The sequence below is a fragment of the Cololabis saira genome, chromosome 22 (genome assembly GCF_033807715.1).
Source record: "Cololabis saira isolate AMF1-May2022 chromosome 22, fColSai1.1, whole genome shotgun sequence".
Taxonomy (NCBI): domain Eukaryota; kingdom Metazoa; phylum Chordata; class Actinopteri; order Beloniformes; family Belonidae; genus Cololabis; species Cololabis saira.
Genome location: NC_084608.1, coordinates 20,157,899 through 20,175,541, shown reverse-complemented (window position 1 = coordinate 20,175,541; position 17,643 = coordinate 20,157,899). Strand labels below are relative to the sequence as shown.

General features: G+C 39.4%; 1 protein-coding gene across 3 annotated transcripts in view; it reads left to right on the top strand.

The window, feature by feature from the left end:
* The window catches only part of dlgap1b (discs, large (Drosophila) homolog-associated protein 1b), a 118,061-nt gene that overhangs the window by 75,187 nt on the left and 25,231 nt on the right, over positions 1–17,643 (top strand). For all 3 annotated transcript variants that reach the window (XM_061713027.1, XM_061713028.1, XM_061713029.1), the window contains exons 5-6: positions 3,827–4,004; positions 5,988–6,243. In XM_061713027.1, the coding sequence (XP_061569011.1) occupies positions 3,827–4,004; positions 5,988–6,243 (434 nt within the window). The remainder of the gene's footprint in view (positions 1–3,826; positions 4,005–5,987; positions 6,244–17,643) is intronic.

The window sequence follows — 17,643 nt, the reverse complement described above, 5'->3', positions numbered from 1 at the left end:
CTCTGTACAACGGAGGTCAATAATAATGTGACAAACATTAACACTGTGCAACACTGGCAAAAAAAAATAAAAAATATAATTTCTTTTTTTAATCAAACACCCCCTTTTTTGAAATATGACCAGGGGCCACATATAAGCTCCTGGCGGGCCGCATGTGGCCCGCGTGCCGCCAATTGCATATCCTTGCCGTAAGGTAACCAAGACAACACTTAATGCCCATCAGAATTTGACAATCACAGAAATGTAAAGAAAATAATGAATAATTGTCTTGAATAGGTAAAACGTAGCCATGACAGACTTCGCATAAACAGTAGAACAAATGAGGACAGAAGTCGTTTGTGGGGTTGTGAGTGATTAGCTGTGTACTAACCGGAGATGAGAAGAGCCACATTTTATACTCAGTCATTATTACTGGTTGCTCAAGTACACAAATACACATCCTTATATATGTGCAAGTGGCACAGCTGGGGCCCACTGACGACTTTAGTGCAGCGCGGGGGATGCCATCATCATTTGATGGGACCCGCTGAAACAAACCAGGCTGCAGTTCTGCACGCCGGAGATAGAGAAGGAGCAGAGTTGCTGACGACTTGCTTTCACTCTCTGCTTTTGGCAGCTGGCTCAAGTCTGTTTTTCTCTGAAATAATTGAATATCCAGATTTGTTGTTCCAAATATTTCTGAGCCTAATCTGTGACCACTCTGTCTTTTATTAAATTGCAATTTCTGCCAATAAGTTGTGCAGTTTGTTTATTCTCACCCATTACTGGCATTTCTATTTATTCAAATACAAGGTAAACAGAGGAGGCACGCATTTGAATGACTTGGACTATTTCTGGAATACAGTATGTATTTTTTGCCACAAATTAATTTACTGCCTGGCCAGGTCGAGAAGACACATCCTCCCATCCCTCCAGCCTCAATCATTTTTATTTTTTTTTTACTTAAGCCTGTGACAGAACAAAAAAGCTACAAAAAAGGAAAAGAAAGTGAAGGACGTTAAGGTAGAAACAGTAACAGAAAAGATGTGAAGCAAACAAAATATGATGACGAAGAAGTAATGAAGAAGACTGCGCGAGAATCTTAAGATCAGCAATTACATGAGATTCAGAAGAATCAGATGGAAAATTTGAAGGACTTTTAGTCCTACCTGGCAGAAGAATACAGATGTTGATTCACCGCACTGCTTCAGTGGAAAGCAAATGGTCCTGATTACAGGTTGGGTCCACCACTTAAGATGCCTTTGTAGTCTTCACTGGTTCTGTAATCACCCTGCGGGGAAATCAAGAAAAGTATGTAGATAGGATTAATGACGTAGTTAGATTCCACATTAGCGGGATCCCTCTGTGCTTCACCCACACACTCGCGTGCAATCCGAGCGGCTGATGCTGATGATTCAGACCAATACCAGGGTTTGAAATATAACGCTGTTGAAACATATCTTTAACCACAATGATTCACTTTTCATATTTAGCTTTAATAATCTTTGACCATCATGTCCTCTGATCAAAACACTGTTTTTAAGATTGAATAAAACAGTCGGAAGGATTTTTATTTCCAGTCCAGCTGCCTGGTGATGTAAGGTATTTAATAAAAAGAAAGAAACCTCTTAATTGTGGCGTAGATGTGGATCAGTATCTATAATTATTTTTGTTTTATTTTGGTGGACGACACAGTTGCTCGGTGCTCTCCCAGTTCAGGTCGGTGTTGACAGAGTGGCATTCATTAATTATTTCAGATATAATCTTAAACGGTCCGATACCTCATTACCGCTTTACAATGCCTCTGGTTGGTTGTGTCCAAGCCTTTCTTTTATCTCTTTCTCTGCAGCCTGAAATCTGGCAGTACATCTAGTTCAGTTGTACATTAAAGGCCCCGTACTTTCCCTGACTTTAAATTTAGATCAAAAAATTATTTGTACCATTGCTTATTCATCTTTTATGTCATTTAGTTGCATTGAAAGTGCTCTGCCATGAGTTTCCATGTCTGTGTACACCAAACTTTTACCACCATTGGCTCACAAACATGCACACTTTTTAACATGTAAATATATTAAGTCAGTTAAAATACATTTTTAAATTAAAGCTGACATCATCCAATGGAGACAGCTGACCTGTGTAGGGTGTATCTGCCTCTCGCCTGTAATGAGCTGGTATAGGCTCCAGCAGACTCCCGTGAACCTGCAAAGGATATAGCAGGTATAGAAAATGGATGGATGGATGGATGGATCATCCAGTGTCGTATGACATTAGCATGTAATTTCTGGTTCAGATTCAGGGTCCAAAATGTGCAGCTCTGTATCAATACAGCCGTTCTGCAAATGATACCTTTTTACTCCTAATTTGAGCACATGAGGGAGGCATGCCAAACAACTCTGCATGCCCGGCGGTCCTGCTGTTTATTAAGATTGATTGGTTCTGAAAAGTGACTAGTGACTAATGATACAGGCATCCGAGGAAGCCGTTTCTATTAGACACGGTAAGCAAGGGAGAAAGAGAAAACCATGGGTTGTTTTTGAGTCATGGTCCATGTCATACTCATTAACTGCAGACTTATATAAAATAATATAATAAAGGATGTCCCTTTATTAGCCCAGAGGCCACCGTTGAAATATGTTGACAGAAACCTTGGGTTTAGTCAGAGAAAGATGTGCTCCTGAACGCTTGTATGCAGTAGATTCATCTTTAGAAAAAAATAAATAAATAAAAAGCAGGAGGACAGCTGAGCTGCATAAATGCATGTTTGAGATTTATGAACTGTCCAGTCAACATCTTTGTCCTATCTCAATAATTTACGGGGCCCTCGTCTTCACCTACATCTTTCAATGTTCCTCTCCAAGAATAACTAATGCAGCTTCCTCTGTTATGGTTACTTGCTCTATTTTAAGGAGGGAATTCATAATTAAGGTTGATCTGACCTGCAGGCAGGGAACAGGTGAAGTACAGTGTGTTACTGTGTGAATGTGAGTAAAACGGAGAGACGGGGTGAGGGAAAAAAGCTGAGCACTGTGCATTTATTTCTCACAGTTGATTTAAGAATTCAATCTCTATTATCTTTGTCGTAGTCATTTCCCCTTGCTGCGCTTTGTTTTCCGCGCTGGATTAGTGGGGGGGGGGGTGCTGTTCATCAAGAGGAGAGTGACTCAGATGTTTGGTTATATTTTCCCTGATTAAAAAGTTGTTTGGCTTGCATCCAGCTGCTTTGTAACCCAAACACACGCAAAGGGTTTTTGACACAAACCCACACACCCACACAGGCGCGAAGCTTCCCGGGTGATTGGATCGGACACGGGTGAGAGCTAATGAGACACCTATTCATCTTCCTGTGGAGATGGGACGTGTGCATGTCAGTGCTGTTCTCTGGCTATTTTTGTGTATTCTTTTTTTTTCTGTAATATGAACACCTGTAAATTAACTTAACCTTACAGGCACTCACTCACATCCCGTTCCCGTCGCGTGTATGAGGGTTCTCACCCGCTAAGTGTTTTAGAAAGTGCTTACAAGGTGCTTCAAGGACAGACTACCTAAGCTGCTCTGAGTGTTTCTCTGTAGCACTGCTCTCGTTGATTAGATAAGGACGCTACCTGAAGCAATTTTAGATTGATATACATCTTTGGGTTCATACTCACTGCCAAGTACATTGCAAATATCTCTTCTTTCTTTTTTTTCATAGATTTTAACTCAAGTACTCTTTCCCTTTTAGTATATCTTTGTTTTCCAACATTTACTCCACCTCATGTTCTTCTGCTTTGACATTTTCTTCCTTTTGTGTCCTTATTTTTCTTCTCTCTCTCTCTCTCTCTCTCCCGCTCTCTCTCTCATGCGACAGGATTTCCACAGAGCACTCACCCAAGCTGCAGATCCGGAGTCACAGCTATCTGCGGGCGGTGAGTGAGGTTTCCATCAATAGGAGCCTGGACAGCTTGGACCCGGCGGGGCTGCTGGCCTCGCCAAAATTCCGCTCCCGAAACGAGAGCTACATGAGAGCGATGAGCACCATCAGCCAGGTTAGTGGCTTTTCAGAGACATGTGTCTCTCTGGCATGGGCCCCGACAGCACTTGTAACTCAAAACCCATCTCTAGATCATTGTTGAGCTGCAGAGAAAGATGATATGAAAACATTTGATCTTGCATTAGGGTAGATGGCTAAAGAAGCGGCGCCCAGCCCCCTTTGTCTCCTCTTTTACCCCGATATAAGTTATGAATTCTACCTTGTGAATTATAAAACACATTGAAGAACTGGTTAGGAAAGGCTTGTTTGTCCTACAGGCCTGTAATTTTCACAGTTGCTGCAAAATAAAGCAGAAACCTTGCACTCCGAGCACTGCTTCGTACCCTGCATTATTTGGAATGACAGGAAACCTTATCGTACCTTTTTGCCTGGGGGGATGAAGATATGTACGACTGTACAAAGCCCAGAGGCAACACTTTGTTTCATTTCACTATGAATGATGGACCCTGGTGACATCCCTTCAAGTCTTGGCGAGGAGCGGGCCCTGAGGAAAACGCCGCCGTGGACTCGGCATCTATAAAAAGAATAAAAGAGATGCTGCTGAGGGTCTCTGTCTCCAGCTCACGTTTGAGCATGTGTTTGCGTACAGCGTGAAATCAAACACAAAGAAGGCAATTTAGGATTGAACAGAAGTCCAGAAACCTCCTTATTTCAGGTTTTACTGGATATATCCACACTAGTCAGATTGTACACCTTTACTGACATAAATCCAAACCCGAAACTTTAGCGTCTTTGCATTGCAGTGTTTTGTTCCACGTGAATCCTTCTAGGACTGAAGCAGAGCTTCTGATTTTCTGCATTCACGTGGCCAAATTTTAACTACACACCTCTCTCTCTGGTCCAAAAAGAACTCCACTTATACCAGCTAACATTTGGCAGGTATTATCAAAGGGTGAGTGTTTAAGATGCATTCAGTCCTGCATCATGTGACTGCTGTGGTCACGGGTATTTGCTGGCGCTGGATATAATCGGTTTTCAAATTATCAAGGTACTCCAGATTTATGTCTACGCCCATCATCGCATCATGCTGCATTGGCTTTATCTTGAAAGTGGGTTACAGTGTTATTGTGTTTCAAATAAGGCTCCACTGTGCTAGAAAGATTACGAAGCAGAGGAAAGTTGCTTTTTTCATCTCTTAAAGGTTCAATATTTCTCCTTTTAATAATCTGAGATTATTAAAGAGCTATTAGAATTAGGGGTTGGCTGCAGCCTGCAAGATACAATAGTTGATGTTGTTGTAGCTTAAAGGCTTGTTGTCTGAAAGGTTTGTAGTAGTTACTTTTTAATAGTAGTCATCTAAGCCTCAAGAGCCAAACATACAACTATTCCCAGCGTGAACGGATTTAAACGGCTTACTTTAGCATGTGTACACATGTTTTAAAGTCCTCTTTAACATACTGCTTTTGGTATTAAAGTCTGAAACCAAAGTTGATCTCGGGAGGCGCTGGATTTCCTGGAGACACAAGCGTAATCCCATTAGTGCTCGTTTTGACACTTCCCGTTCTCACCTTTAAAAACAACACTTGTAGAATATCAGCCTGTCATCTGGCTCTTTGAAGTTTTATCTTACTGATTCCTTCCCGTCTTCACGCTTTGAATGGAAAATGTGAATGATACCTTAAAGCCCGAAAAGACAAGGTGGAGATCAAAGAAGTGAAAGTCTAACCAATTTGACCGAACATGGAAATGTGATGAAGTGCCTCAGTGGCTTGGCCGAGTCCGTAACTTTTTACCAAAGAGCTCCAGTTTGCACAGATTATCTGAGAAATATCATTTATATTTTAAATGCTATCTTGTTTTGTTTTGTTTTATGGCTTTGAGATAAATCAATCTTTCAGAAGCATTCAGAAGTCATTTTTTAATTATTTTTTTTTACCCTGTGCTTTGCTAGATGCACTTCTTTGTATGTTTTTTGTTTGTTTTTTCCTTTTCTCCTCCTCTGGATGCTGGATGTCTGTGTGTTTTCTCCCCCGTGCAGGTGAGTGAAGTGGAGGTGAACGGGCAGATTGAGGCGGTGTGCGAGTCGGTGTTCAGTGAGATGGAGTCGCAGGCGGTGGATGCCTTGGATCTGCCCGTGCCCAGTTGTTTCCGCATGCGGAGCCACAGCTACGTTCGTGCCATAGAGAAGGGCTGCTCGCAGGAAGACGACGAGGGACACGTTACCGCGAGCAACAGGAGAAGCAACTCTCCCCCGCGCACCAACACAACTGTCAGAACCATCCAGAGCAGCACAGGTTGGTGGGAACGTGTGCTCAGCACAAGCAGATTTGTACTGACATGATCACGCATGAATATACTCTACAGAAGCCACACTCCTTTATATCCTGCATTCATATCTCAGCAGAAACTGGGCAGTTTTTTTAAGTTATGCAGAACAACGAATGAATTCAGCAACCACTGCAAAGAAATACATTTACAGGACTGTCTCAGAAAATTAGAATATTGTGATAAAGTCCTTTATTTTCTTTAATGCAATTAAAAAAACAAAAATGTCATACATTCTGGATTCATTACAAATCAACTGAAATATTGCAAGCCTTTTATTATTTTAATATTGCTGATTATGGCTTACAGTTTTAAGATTAAGATTCCCAGAATATTCAAATTTTTTGAGATAGGATATTTGAGTTTTCTTAAGCTGTAAGCCATGATCAGCAATATTAAAATAATAAAAGGCTTGCAATATTTCAGTTGATTTTTAATGAATCCAGAATGTATGACATTTTTGCATTACAGAAAATAAAGGACTTTATCACAATATTCAAATTTTCTGAGACAGTCCTGTAAGTGATAGTCAATAACTTAAAATCTCTTTGTTTCTTTTTCTTGATTGCTGTTTTTCTGGAAATCAGTCTCACACTTGATATTCCCATGAAGAGAAGACTTTCTGACCGTGGACTGCTTATACTTTGGGAACACACATCCCTACCCTTGTTTATTATTATCTCTCTGACCTAGTTTCCTCCTCGGATACAATAAGATGAATCCAGAACTGATTTTTTTTTCCCACATAGAGAGCTTATCTGAGCTGTAAAGCTTAGTGACTCCTGGGTCTTGTTTTAGCCCTCTTGTGCGCCTCATGGTCTGGAGAGCTTGGCTTTTCTACCGTCTCTGCATGCAGTATTGATGCTGAGTGCTGCTGGCATCCAACACTGGCCACCTCTACGTTTCATATCCTAACGTTCCTTTACACCGTGTACTTTGAGTCGCCGTTCGCTGACAGACGCTGGCATTTGCTTCACCTCGTATTTGATGATGCTAATAAGAAGCCAACATTTTTCAAACCTTAATGACAAGAAACACATTCTGAACTTAAATTTCCTTCTTAATTAGTTAATAAAATATTATTATCATAATTCAAGATAACGGACAATGAAAGTTTACAAGGCAGTTGGAAGCAACAGAGAATTGAGTTGATTGTTCTGTTGTGGTGATTGTGGTTGTGGTTATTGATCTGGTGGAGGCCGATGAAATGAAGACGCAGAAATTCACAGCTCCTTCCCCAGAGAGAGCAAGAGTTAATGAAGACCATCTATCAGCCCCGGCAGGGTTTTCCAGCTACGCAGCTGCTACACCTGATTCAGGTTACTAGGGCTTTCTCTGGCTCTCCTGTAGTGCACGTGGTCTGGATGGATCTCTTTATCTGGAACAATAAAACCGTGTCAGGTAAAAAGCACACGTCAGCAGCAATAGCTTTGTAGCTGCTAGCAATTAAGCGAGCATTTATTTTTGTAAGTCAGATGATAGATGGGATTTTTATTTCATCAGATGCTGGTACCTTCCACCCGAAGGCGAGCGCGTGATTAGTTGTCAAAGTTGTATGGGGTTTGCCTTCCTCGCTGAATTGCACCTCAGAATTAGCAGCAACTAAAATGCAAACATATGAAACGGGGGAGATTGGATTTGAGTTATCCATCACGCGGTGATGTAGAGAGCAATTCTCTCTGGTTGCTACTCAAGGTGGAGGATTGCTTCATATTACTGTCATGGTTGTACTACTGCACATTCATCACTTCCTTAGATCTCCGCCGCCGAGTCGTCAGTCACTGTAATTAATTAGCCAACTACTTTTTTTTCTGCTCCCTGGGGAAGGCCGTGACCGGGAGGGGGAAGAGAGACACGCAGAGGAGCAGCTCAGTGTGACAACATTTTGCTCGTCTTGGCCTCCACGTTGCTAATGCGTGCTCATGCAGCACGGGGAAGGTCCCGCTACTGCCATTATCTGCTTATGCAATGTGTTAAATACAGATGGCGAAGGGGTGAAGCCCTGCCCTTTAATCCAGATGTTATCAATCTTTTCAAATCACAATCCCATCCTCAGAATTATTACATTGCGGGTTGCGACACCTCCCTTCCTGTCAGAGGCTTGCGTGCACATTTTTACATTGAACAAAACCTTTTGAAATGAGATTGATATCACTGCTATGGGTGGTCTAAAATGTGTCATTTCATATCTTTTCTACACAAACATCTGGCAACCCTGATGATCTTACAATCCCCCTGGGGGTGGTGACAACCCCCCACCCACCCACACATACACACATGGCACCCATGTTCATTAAGGGACGTTGCGTCAGGAATAAAGGTGCATATTTAATCTCAGTATTCATGTAGATTTATTGATATTTATTCCAATGATGCTACTCTGTGTAGGATGAGTCACAGAATCAGCTACAATTCATGAATTGACTGCAACGTGCAAAAAGTCATAGTAAGTGCTGGGTACAGTTTGCTCTAAGGACTGATGAGCTGCAAACAAAAAGTGTGAATCAAGGAAAGTGGGGAAGAGCCAGGATGAGAATTCACCTCCGCCATCTGTTCTCATAAGTGTAGTATTGTTATATGTGCCAATTTTATTTCATGTGTTTTTTCTTCTTCTTATATATCCTGTTTTTATGCTGCCTCATTGTTTTTTGTTTTTTTAGCATGCATTGATGTAAAAACCGGTTCAAGGTTTTTTAGTTGACACAGGTTTGATTAAATTTCATTCTCACATTCTCCCCAACGTGATCCAGATGTATTCTCGCATGCACACATAATGGAGATGTGACATCATTGCAGACATGTTCTTTGAAATGCTACTATCTCAGCACTTACAGATGCACAACACTCGCAGGAAAAAAAGCATTAATCCAAGTACAAGTAAGTACAAGTAAGTACAAGCTGGAACAGTACGCCTTACATAATGTTATATAATTCATTACAGGCCTTTGAAATTCATCAGTGTCTCCGCTCTTGCATACCTGTGTACCTTAAGATCACGTAACTGGAAGCGCAGTAGTTTCCTGCCAAGTAAACCTTCACAGCTTTTACAGCTTTGCTTATTGCTTTAGTTCCACTATTCAGGAGTAACATTCACACAGAGGCTGGCGGGTGCAAGGACACACGCACACCCCTGCACGCATCCTTCTGTACGTTTCAGAGTAAATCAGCAGGGAGCCCAAAGTGAGAAGTGATGATGCTGCCGTGGTAAATTTTGCATAACATTTCTAAAGGCTGGTTCAAGCCCCAGTTCCAGAAAAACAGCCCACATTTATAGCTCCTGCTCCCATTTGTCCCCACCACAATATCTCCCAGATATGCACGCGCACGCACACAATGAGGCAGGAGGAACCCATCAGCTTCCGAGCGCGCTCCTCTTCCCTTCTACGCTGCGCTGCTCCAGCCCATTATTATTGATGATCTTTTTAATCCTGAGGAAGGAGACCAAGTAAGGGCTGTCCTTTGATCTCTTCTCTTTGAACGTCAAGTGGCTGCGGCTGCTATTGCCAGCCTCTCTTCCCACTCCGACGAGCATTATGCACACACAAATACGCACATTAGACCTTGGGTGTCTCGCGCGCGTGTCACCGGTTCCTCGGACGGACACGTCGGCCAAGACGTCAGCTCCATTGGATTGGTTTAACGAAATCTGCAGCAGATCCTCTTTGTTAAACTCGTGAAAATCCATAGCAATCGGTAAACGTGGGGATTTTTCTGCCAATAAGCTGTGACTTCTCCACCACACACCGTCTTCAGATAACATATTAATCATATTCATCTCTCCTTTCCTTGGCTTGTGTTACAGCAGCTACATTCTCTGCTTCTTCATAATAGTAGTCAGGTGTGTCAACCTGTTGTTTCACTCGGAAGAATACTTGACTTTCAATTACAAACGGCACAAATGCTGAATTTAAGTCTTTGGTTTGCATCACTCTCTGACCTGCTGGTAATTACCCAGCCTCATTTTCTATGCATCTGTTTTTTAGAAGTGCTAATAGAGTGGCTCTCTTTCGCCCGCTCTCTATTACAGGTTACGGCATTGTGTTTAATTTATTTTCTTCCGCTGCAAGCGTAGGCATAGTGCTGAATGAAGCACTGCAAATAAACATCGGAGGCATGCTCGTGGTTCAGATTGCTGATGGTCTTGTCACACACTCGGTGGAATACAACCTCTTCATTTAGCTTGCTTACGCAGCGCCAGACACTTTATTTTTATCTGCTTGCGTTGTTCTTTAGCATTTAGAACACTTAAAACAAATCACCCACTTTCTTATAGAGCGAGAGTTTAAGGGAGATACAACAGAACGTTAATTACACATCTAAATGAAAACATAAGAAGATTAAAGGAGAGATTAAAACATTTGGTAAATGGAAAAAAACAAAATGAACAATAAAGTCTTGAAGTTGATTACTTTTGTTCTGAATGGGATCTTCTGTCTTACTTAAAATAAACCCTGGTTGGGACTTATAAAGTGTTTTCTAATCATATGATTCTCATTGTACAGTATGTTTGGTAAAACTTTAATTACAACAGGATGCAATGATTTGCAAATCTCATAAACCCTTATTTTAGTCACAACAGAACTTGGACACATGTCAAGAGTTTAAACTAAAGAAGTCAAGAAAAAAATTGAATTTGATTGAAGCGATGCACCTTTAAATAAAGTCAGAACAGGTCAACGTTTACTACTTTGTAGCATGCTTTCCTTTTTTTTTTAACTTCATCCAAGTCTCTTAATGAAGATCGGTTGATGGACTTTGGGAGAGGAACTGGACAGCATTATTCACCCTAAACCTCCAGCAACTGCAGTTCAAACTCCTTTTGCGGACGGCATTAAATAACTGCCTTCTTAGGCAATGATTTTCAGAGGTTTTCCTGAGTCCCTGCAGTGATTTACATTAAAGAATGATGCTTGTTTTTAATTCAGTACCACGTGATGGCTCAAGGATCCCAGACGTTTAACATTGATTTTTGGCTTTGTCACAGGTTTACAGAGATTCCTCCAGATTATCTGAACTAAAGATTAGATATTCCATATCATAATTTCACAGTTTGTCGTTGCATTTTGGTGAGGTTGGTGAACCTCTGCCCTGTTTTACTTCAGAAACTCAGCCTCTCTGAGATGCTGTTGTTACACCCAGTCATGTGACTGATCTGTTTTTTCTCTTTTAGTTGCACTTATACTTTTCAAGCCTTTTTGTTTTACCAACTTTTTGAGATGTGTTTCTGACATCGAATCCAAATTGAGCTAATATTTTTAATAATAGCATAAAACATATTTTGACATTTTATATGTTTTTTATATTTCCTTGTGAATGAAGTATATGACAAATTAGATTGTTTTATTTTCATTTTATAGTGTGGCAAACATTTGCTGAAGCATTGCTTCAATAAGTTCATGCAATTGTCACAATATTCTAGCTAGATTGAGCTAGATCTTGCTCTGATGGCACTATGTCCCCAAGTTCTGTATATACCAATACCCATTGTCATGTAGTATATTAAGGTAGTCAGCTGACCTTTTTTTGACACATAATGTTGCTTATCCAAGACATAACCAACTGAAGCGTACAGTGAAGGTATGAGGCATAAAGATACATCCCGTCATCTGGCTTTATTCTTACTCCAATGCCCCCATCACGCTGCAACGGAGTAAATATGGATTCAAAATACCACAACCTTTTTCTCTTTCTCCCAAATCCAATCTGTGTACTCCGTAGAAAATTGAAGACTTTAATTTTTCGACAATTCTTAGTAATAAGTGGTTCTCTTAAGGCTGCTTATTTCCACAACTTTAACTTCACTTTGCATTGTGTGCGTGTGGAAATACTCCCACAGTCCCTATTAAACATTGCTGTAAGGTCTGCCGTTCATTTTCTTTTAAGAAAAATTTAATTCGAAGCAGAACTCTTTATATGCCTTCTCTTGCCAAAACTTGCATCTCTTTAGTGCATTTCCGAACTCTCAACAATATTCATTTGCAGTCAGCAGGCACAGTTTTTGCTTAATCTAAAATGTGCATCCGAAGAAACAGACATTTTGTGTTTTTTGGGCAGACCTTTATTATCGTGATAACACATTACATTTACAGCTTTTTAGAATGATCATGCTGCAATATCTTTAGGCTTTACTATACTGAAATAATACCGGGCTGATGTGTATTCCCACCTCTGTTTTACAACTAAGATCTGCAGGCTGCTGCAAAGCTTGTACAACACTGCCGCCTGGGGGCGGAGAGTAACGCAGCACTCCACCTCTGCACTTCCTCCCTACAGTAGCTGAGTGGGTGGATGGAGATGCTACCAGACAGCCTGACCCAATTAACAACAATCACTGCCATCTCTGGCACTACTCCAGGAGTTCTGTTCTGAGAGAGCCTGTGAGAATAAATATCGTCGGATTTCCCAGCGTGCTAAATATAAGCGGCAGGGATACAGACCGCTAAAGTCTGGCCGAATCAAGATCAAGCTAAGCACTCACCCACATCTCCTCTCACGCCACCACCAGCCCACACAAATATCCCAGAGCGAGGCTGGATTTTGTTTGTCATGTGTCAGGGTCACTCATGTTTTATAAAGGCAAAGAAAATACCACTCGAGGCCTTCTGTGTGGTCTCTTGTGTGTTTTTTACGGAGGTCCCCTCTCGAGGTTGGGTTTTGGAAGGACTTCAGGTAAAAGACTGTTGACAGAAGTGTGAATTCTGCTAAAACTGACCTCAGAGCAGTGTTTCTCTGCCCCATGTGGCTGCTGTCAGTTGGGGTTAGATTTAGTGGTGGAAAACCCAAACCCTTACTGTGGATTTGACTGTGTTCTTGTTACGTCTCCTGACACAGACTGATGAGTTTAGAGAAAGGTGCAACCTCAAAGGTAAGCACGCAATCACAGGCTTGTTTGACTGAAGTGCTATCAAGACATTATTGATTTTTTCCCCTACCTATTCTATGTGGTGGATGGCCCTGCAGATTGGTTTTTATGAGCAGAGTGGAAAACACTAGAAAGAAACGGATGCTATAGGATACATTATCTTTAAAGATGGATTATAACCCTGCTTTAGGAAAACAATTTTCAGTGATAAAATATAAACACTGTCCAATAACATTATTTAACCATGTACTACATCAATGTCAACTGACAAAACTATACCTGGTAGTATTCATTACAGTATTCAGCCTACCCCATTACGGCCTTGGACTTTGTTTAAAAAAGCCTTCCAAAACATGAACGTTTTCTGGAAAAACTTGAAACTGAAGATTTTAGCCTGCAAAGAAAAAAACATGAAATGAATGTTACATTTGAGAGATCAACCCTTAACTTCTAAATTACTGTCCTTGTCCTCTTGTTTAGAACTTTTTTTAAGTAATAATTTCTCCATCTTTGAATTCTTGATGTGATGAGTTAATAAAGGGTTAATAAATAATTTACTCTTTTTGAATGAAATTATGAAGTGAACAGAACAATCACTCCAGCTAATAATAATAATAATAATAATAATAATAATAATAATAATAATAATACCTTTATTTATAGAGCACTTTTCCAAAACAAGTCACAAAGTGCTTTACATGCAATTAAAAACAGGAAACAAACAATTAGTACAATATTAAGACACAATTGAGGGATAAAAACAGACAAATAATACAATCAGTTAAACGCAAGTCTAAAATAGTGAGTTTTTAAAAGTGACTTAAAAGAAGACAGTGTGTTAGCTACCCTGATCTCCTCCGGCAGGTCATTCCATAAGCGAGGGGCTAAAACAGAAAAGGCCCGGTCACCCTTGGTCTTTAAGTTAGACCAAGGAATGGCCAGGAATGACCCACCAGAGGATCTCAGGGTGCGTTCAGGCTCGTATATACAGTGTATGTAAGCAAATAAGTGTATAAACTAATGGGTTTTAGTTGCAGTTTAATTTATACTAGTTCATAAGTAAGTCTCAGTTATTTTTCAGTAATCAAAGTGCAATGCTGCATACATCATAAAACACAATATTACCTTTAACAAAAAGACTGACTGTATTTGTGGTTTAGTATGCAATTTCTGGAGGAGTCATATCTGCTGATATTGAAACAAAACATCAACAAAACATTGCGACCTACAGTAGCTCCTCCCTTTTTCTAGTGCTTTGAAAAAACGCGCTCCGTCGTAAACTCCTCTCTGACTTGCTCCTTCTTTTTACAGCATCAAGGCCACCTTACACCAAGTCCCAATCAAAAAACACTCATTTAGACTTCTCACACTGCAATAAAATGACCTCTTAGAGAATAAAGTTTATAAAACACAGTTTTGATGTAAGAAACTTTTCTTGTGAAAATGCAATGCTTTAAAAAGTAAAAGAACGGCCCTTTCCTTCCTGTAGAATCGGAAGCTCTGAGTTTGAACCTAACTACTCACTCGTCGTCTTTCTCCACACGGTCATTGCATGATGTCACATAAAAGACAGAGACAGAGACAGTGAGTTTCTAATCTTTGCCCATGAGAAATCAAAAACATATACCTTTCCTGTGAATTAACTGGTTAGAATTTTTGAAAAAGGAAACAAGAGGCTAATTCTGTTGATTGAAAAACAGATCAATATCTACAGTGTCCATAACAATGTTTGGACAAGGACAGTTTTTTTTCTTGATATACTTGCACACTTTAAACTTTCAAATCAAACTATTCATATATGATTAAAGCACATATTCCAGACCTGGCTGAAGTTTAATTATACACACCTTAATTTCACCACATTGAAATAACAACGTTTTACACAGTCTTCCTTCATTCAGCGCAACATAATGTTTACAATATTACAACAGTCCTGCTCAGGGCATTGTTGCTGCGTCTTGCATGATGTTTGAATTCTGCAGATCAAAGAAATCACCAGGCGCTACAGATCCTTTGCCAAATGTTGCTATCTCAACTCTTGATTGTTTCATGGTAATGAACTTTGAACCTCTTCCTCAGTATAATGAATACATCAAAAACTTTCCATTGTTGTCATTTTGAATTGAATTGAACTGAATTGACTAATATTATAAAGCCATTAAAAAGAAAAAATTATATGTTTATCTTTTCCCTTGGAGAAACTCCTGTGCTAACTTGGAAGTATCGTATTAACTCATTTTATTACTCTTCTTAAATAACTTTTGTTTTAAGATGCATAAAAAAATTACAAAATATCACAAACACCTCTCCCATTGCTCATATCTACACTTTTATCACCCAGCCTTACTAAAAAGGAAAGAAAAAAAAATAAATATTGTAATTATTGGCATGGATAAGGGACAGACTGACTGTTGCATTACCATATTAGTTGTACCAGCCAAACAAAATGGTTTGAACTGGTTTACTTTATCTTTTCAAAGATTTTGTGGTCACAAGTTAGAACACCATGACATTTCCGGGAATTTTAAGTATTGATAAAATGAGTTACTTTGTGCCATACCATGCAAGTAGGTATTACTAAATTTGATATCTAATATTTAAGGCAAGGCAAGACAAGTTTATTTGTGTTACACAATTCAACACAAGGTAATTCAAAGTGCTTTACATCAACATTAAAAGCGGCAAGACACAATTAAACAGTAAATAACAAGTAAAATGAAATAAAATTATAAGAAAAGAGGTAAAATAATAAAACGCACAAGTTATTAAAAAGTAAGGACAGTAGAGTAAGTATTTAATTTAGGAGTACGCTTGAGTAAACAGTAATGTTTTTATCCTGATTTAAAGGAGCTGACAGTTGGAGCAGACCTCAGGTCTACAGGAAGTTTGTTCCACCGGTGAGGAGCAGAATAACTGAACTGCCTCACCTTGCTTGGTTCTGGTTCTTGGGAACCACAACAAACCAGATCCAGATGAACTCAGGGGTCTGGGAGCTTCATAGGAACTAACAGATCAACATGTATTTTGGTCCAAGACCATTCAGGTCTTTGTAGACCAGCAGTAAGATTTTAAACTTTATCCTTTGACTCACTGGAAGCCAGTAACCCGACAAGGGAACATTTTAACATTTTTGAGAAAGATACCACATATTTTGTATTAATTAAAACGCGCTATTCTCCATTTCAACAGATTTCCCAGCAGCCCGGGCTTTTCACAGGCATCAGTCGGGACATTTTCTTTAGAATCAGAATCAGAATCATGTTTATTAGGCCAAGTCAGGTCAAACAAGACAGGGAATTTGACTCGGTTATTTTCGCTCACTGTACAGTAAATAGACAAATGGCAGCTGTTATTAACATATATACATTTTTTTAAAGTAAAAGCAGCAGTATGAGGTAGACATGGTTATTGAAAGGTGCATTATTACAGCATATGATTGTGGTTATTATTATTTGATTTGATTTTTTTTTTTTAATTTGATTTATTTTATTTTTGTTCATGTAAACACACTTCAGCACTTCAAGAGAAGTTTAAGAAAACAAAACAACAAAACAAAGAATTTCATCCTTTAACACTTGATATCTTAATTTACATGTGAAAAAAGGAGTAGGTATTTAATCCTACCCCCATTCACTAATCATTTAACCCGTATTTATAAATACTCACACACTGTACTCACACTGCTAAAAAAATTATTATTATTATTATTATTATTATTATTATTATTATTATTATTATTATTATTATTATTATTATTACTAGTAGTAGTAGTAGTAGTAATAGTAGTAATAGTATTATTATTATTATTATTATTATTATTATTATTATATACTGTAATTATACTCACACACATACCTATACATACATACACATAGGTGAATATTTCTATATATTTGTACACACATGCGCATATAAATATTTATATAAATATACTTATTTACACTATACTGTCTCTATTAACTGCATCTGCTCTATATCTATATATATCTACTTACACACATAATCACACACACTGGACATTGTTTTAATTCTGAATCCATTCTGTTGCATAGTTTAATTCCACTGACTGATATAGAAAATCTTTTCATTGTTGTTTGTGTTCTGCAAGTCTTAAAATTTAGAGAACCCCTTAAATTATACCTCCCCTCTCTGTCATTATTATTATTTATTACTATTATAACTTATTATTATTAGTATTATTATTATTAATATTATTGCACAGTGATTGATTTCTCAGAGACTGAGTGTTTTGCTGCTGGGTTAGTGAGCGGGACCGTCCCACCGTGAGTGGGTTCAGGGTGGAGGGAGTGGGGGGGACGAGGCGCGTCCACATCCTCACTCCCACACCAGATCCAATATCGTCATAGTGAAACCCAGAGCGAAGGCTCGTCTTTGATCCCACCTCGGTGCCTCGGATTCACCACTTTTATGGCCTTACTGCAGTGTTTGTACAGCGCAGCACTCGGCATGTGTGACTATTTGATGCGGCTGTGTGAGTAAAAACTGT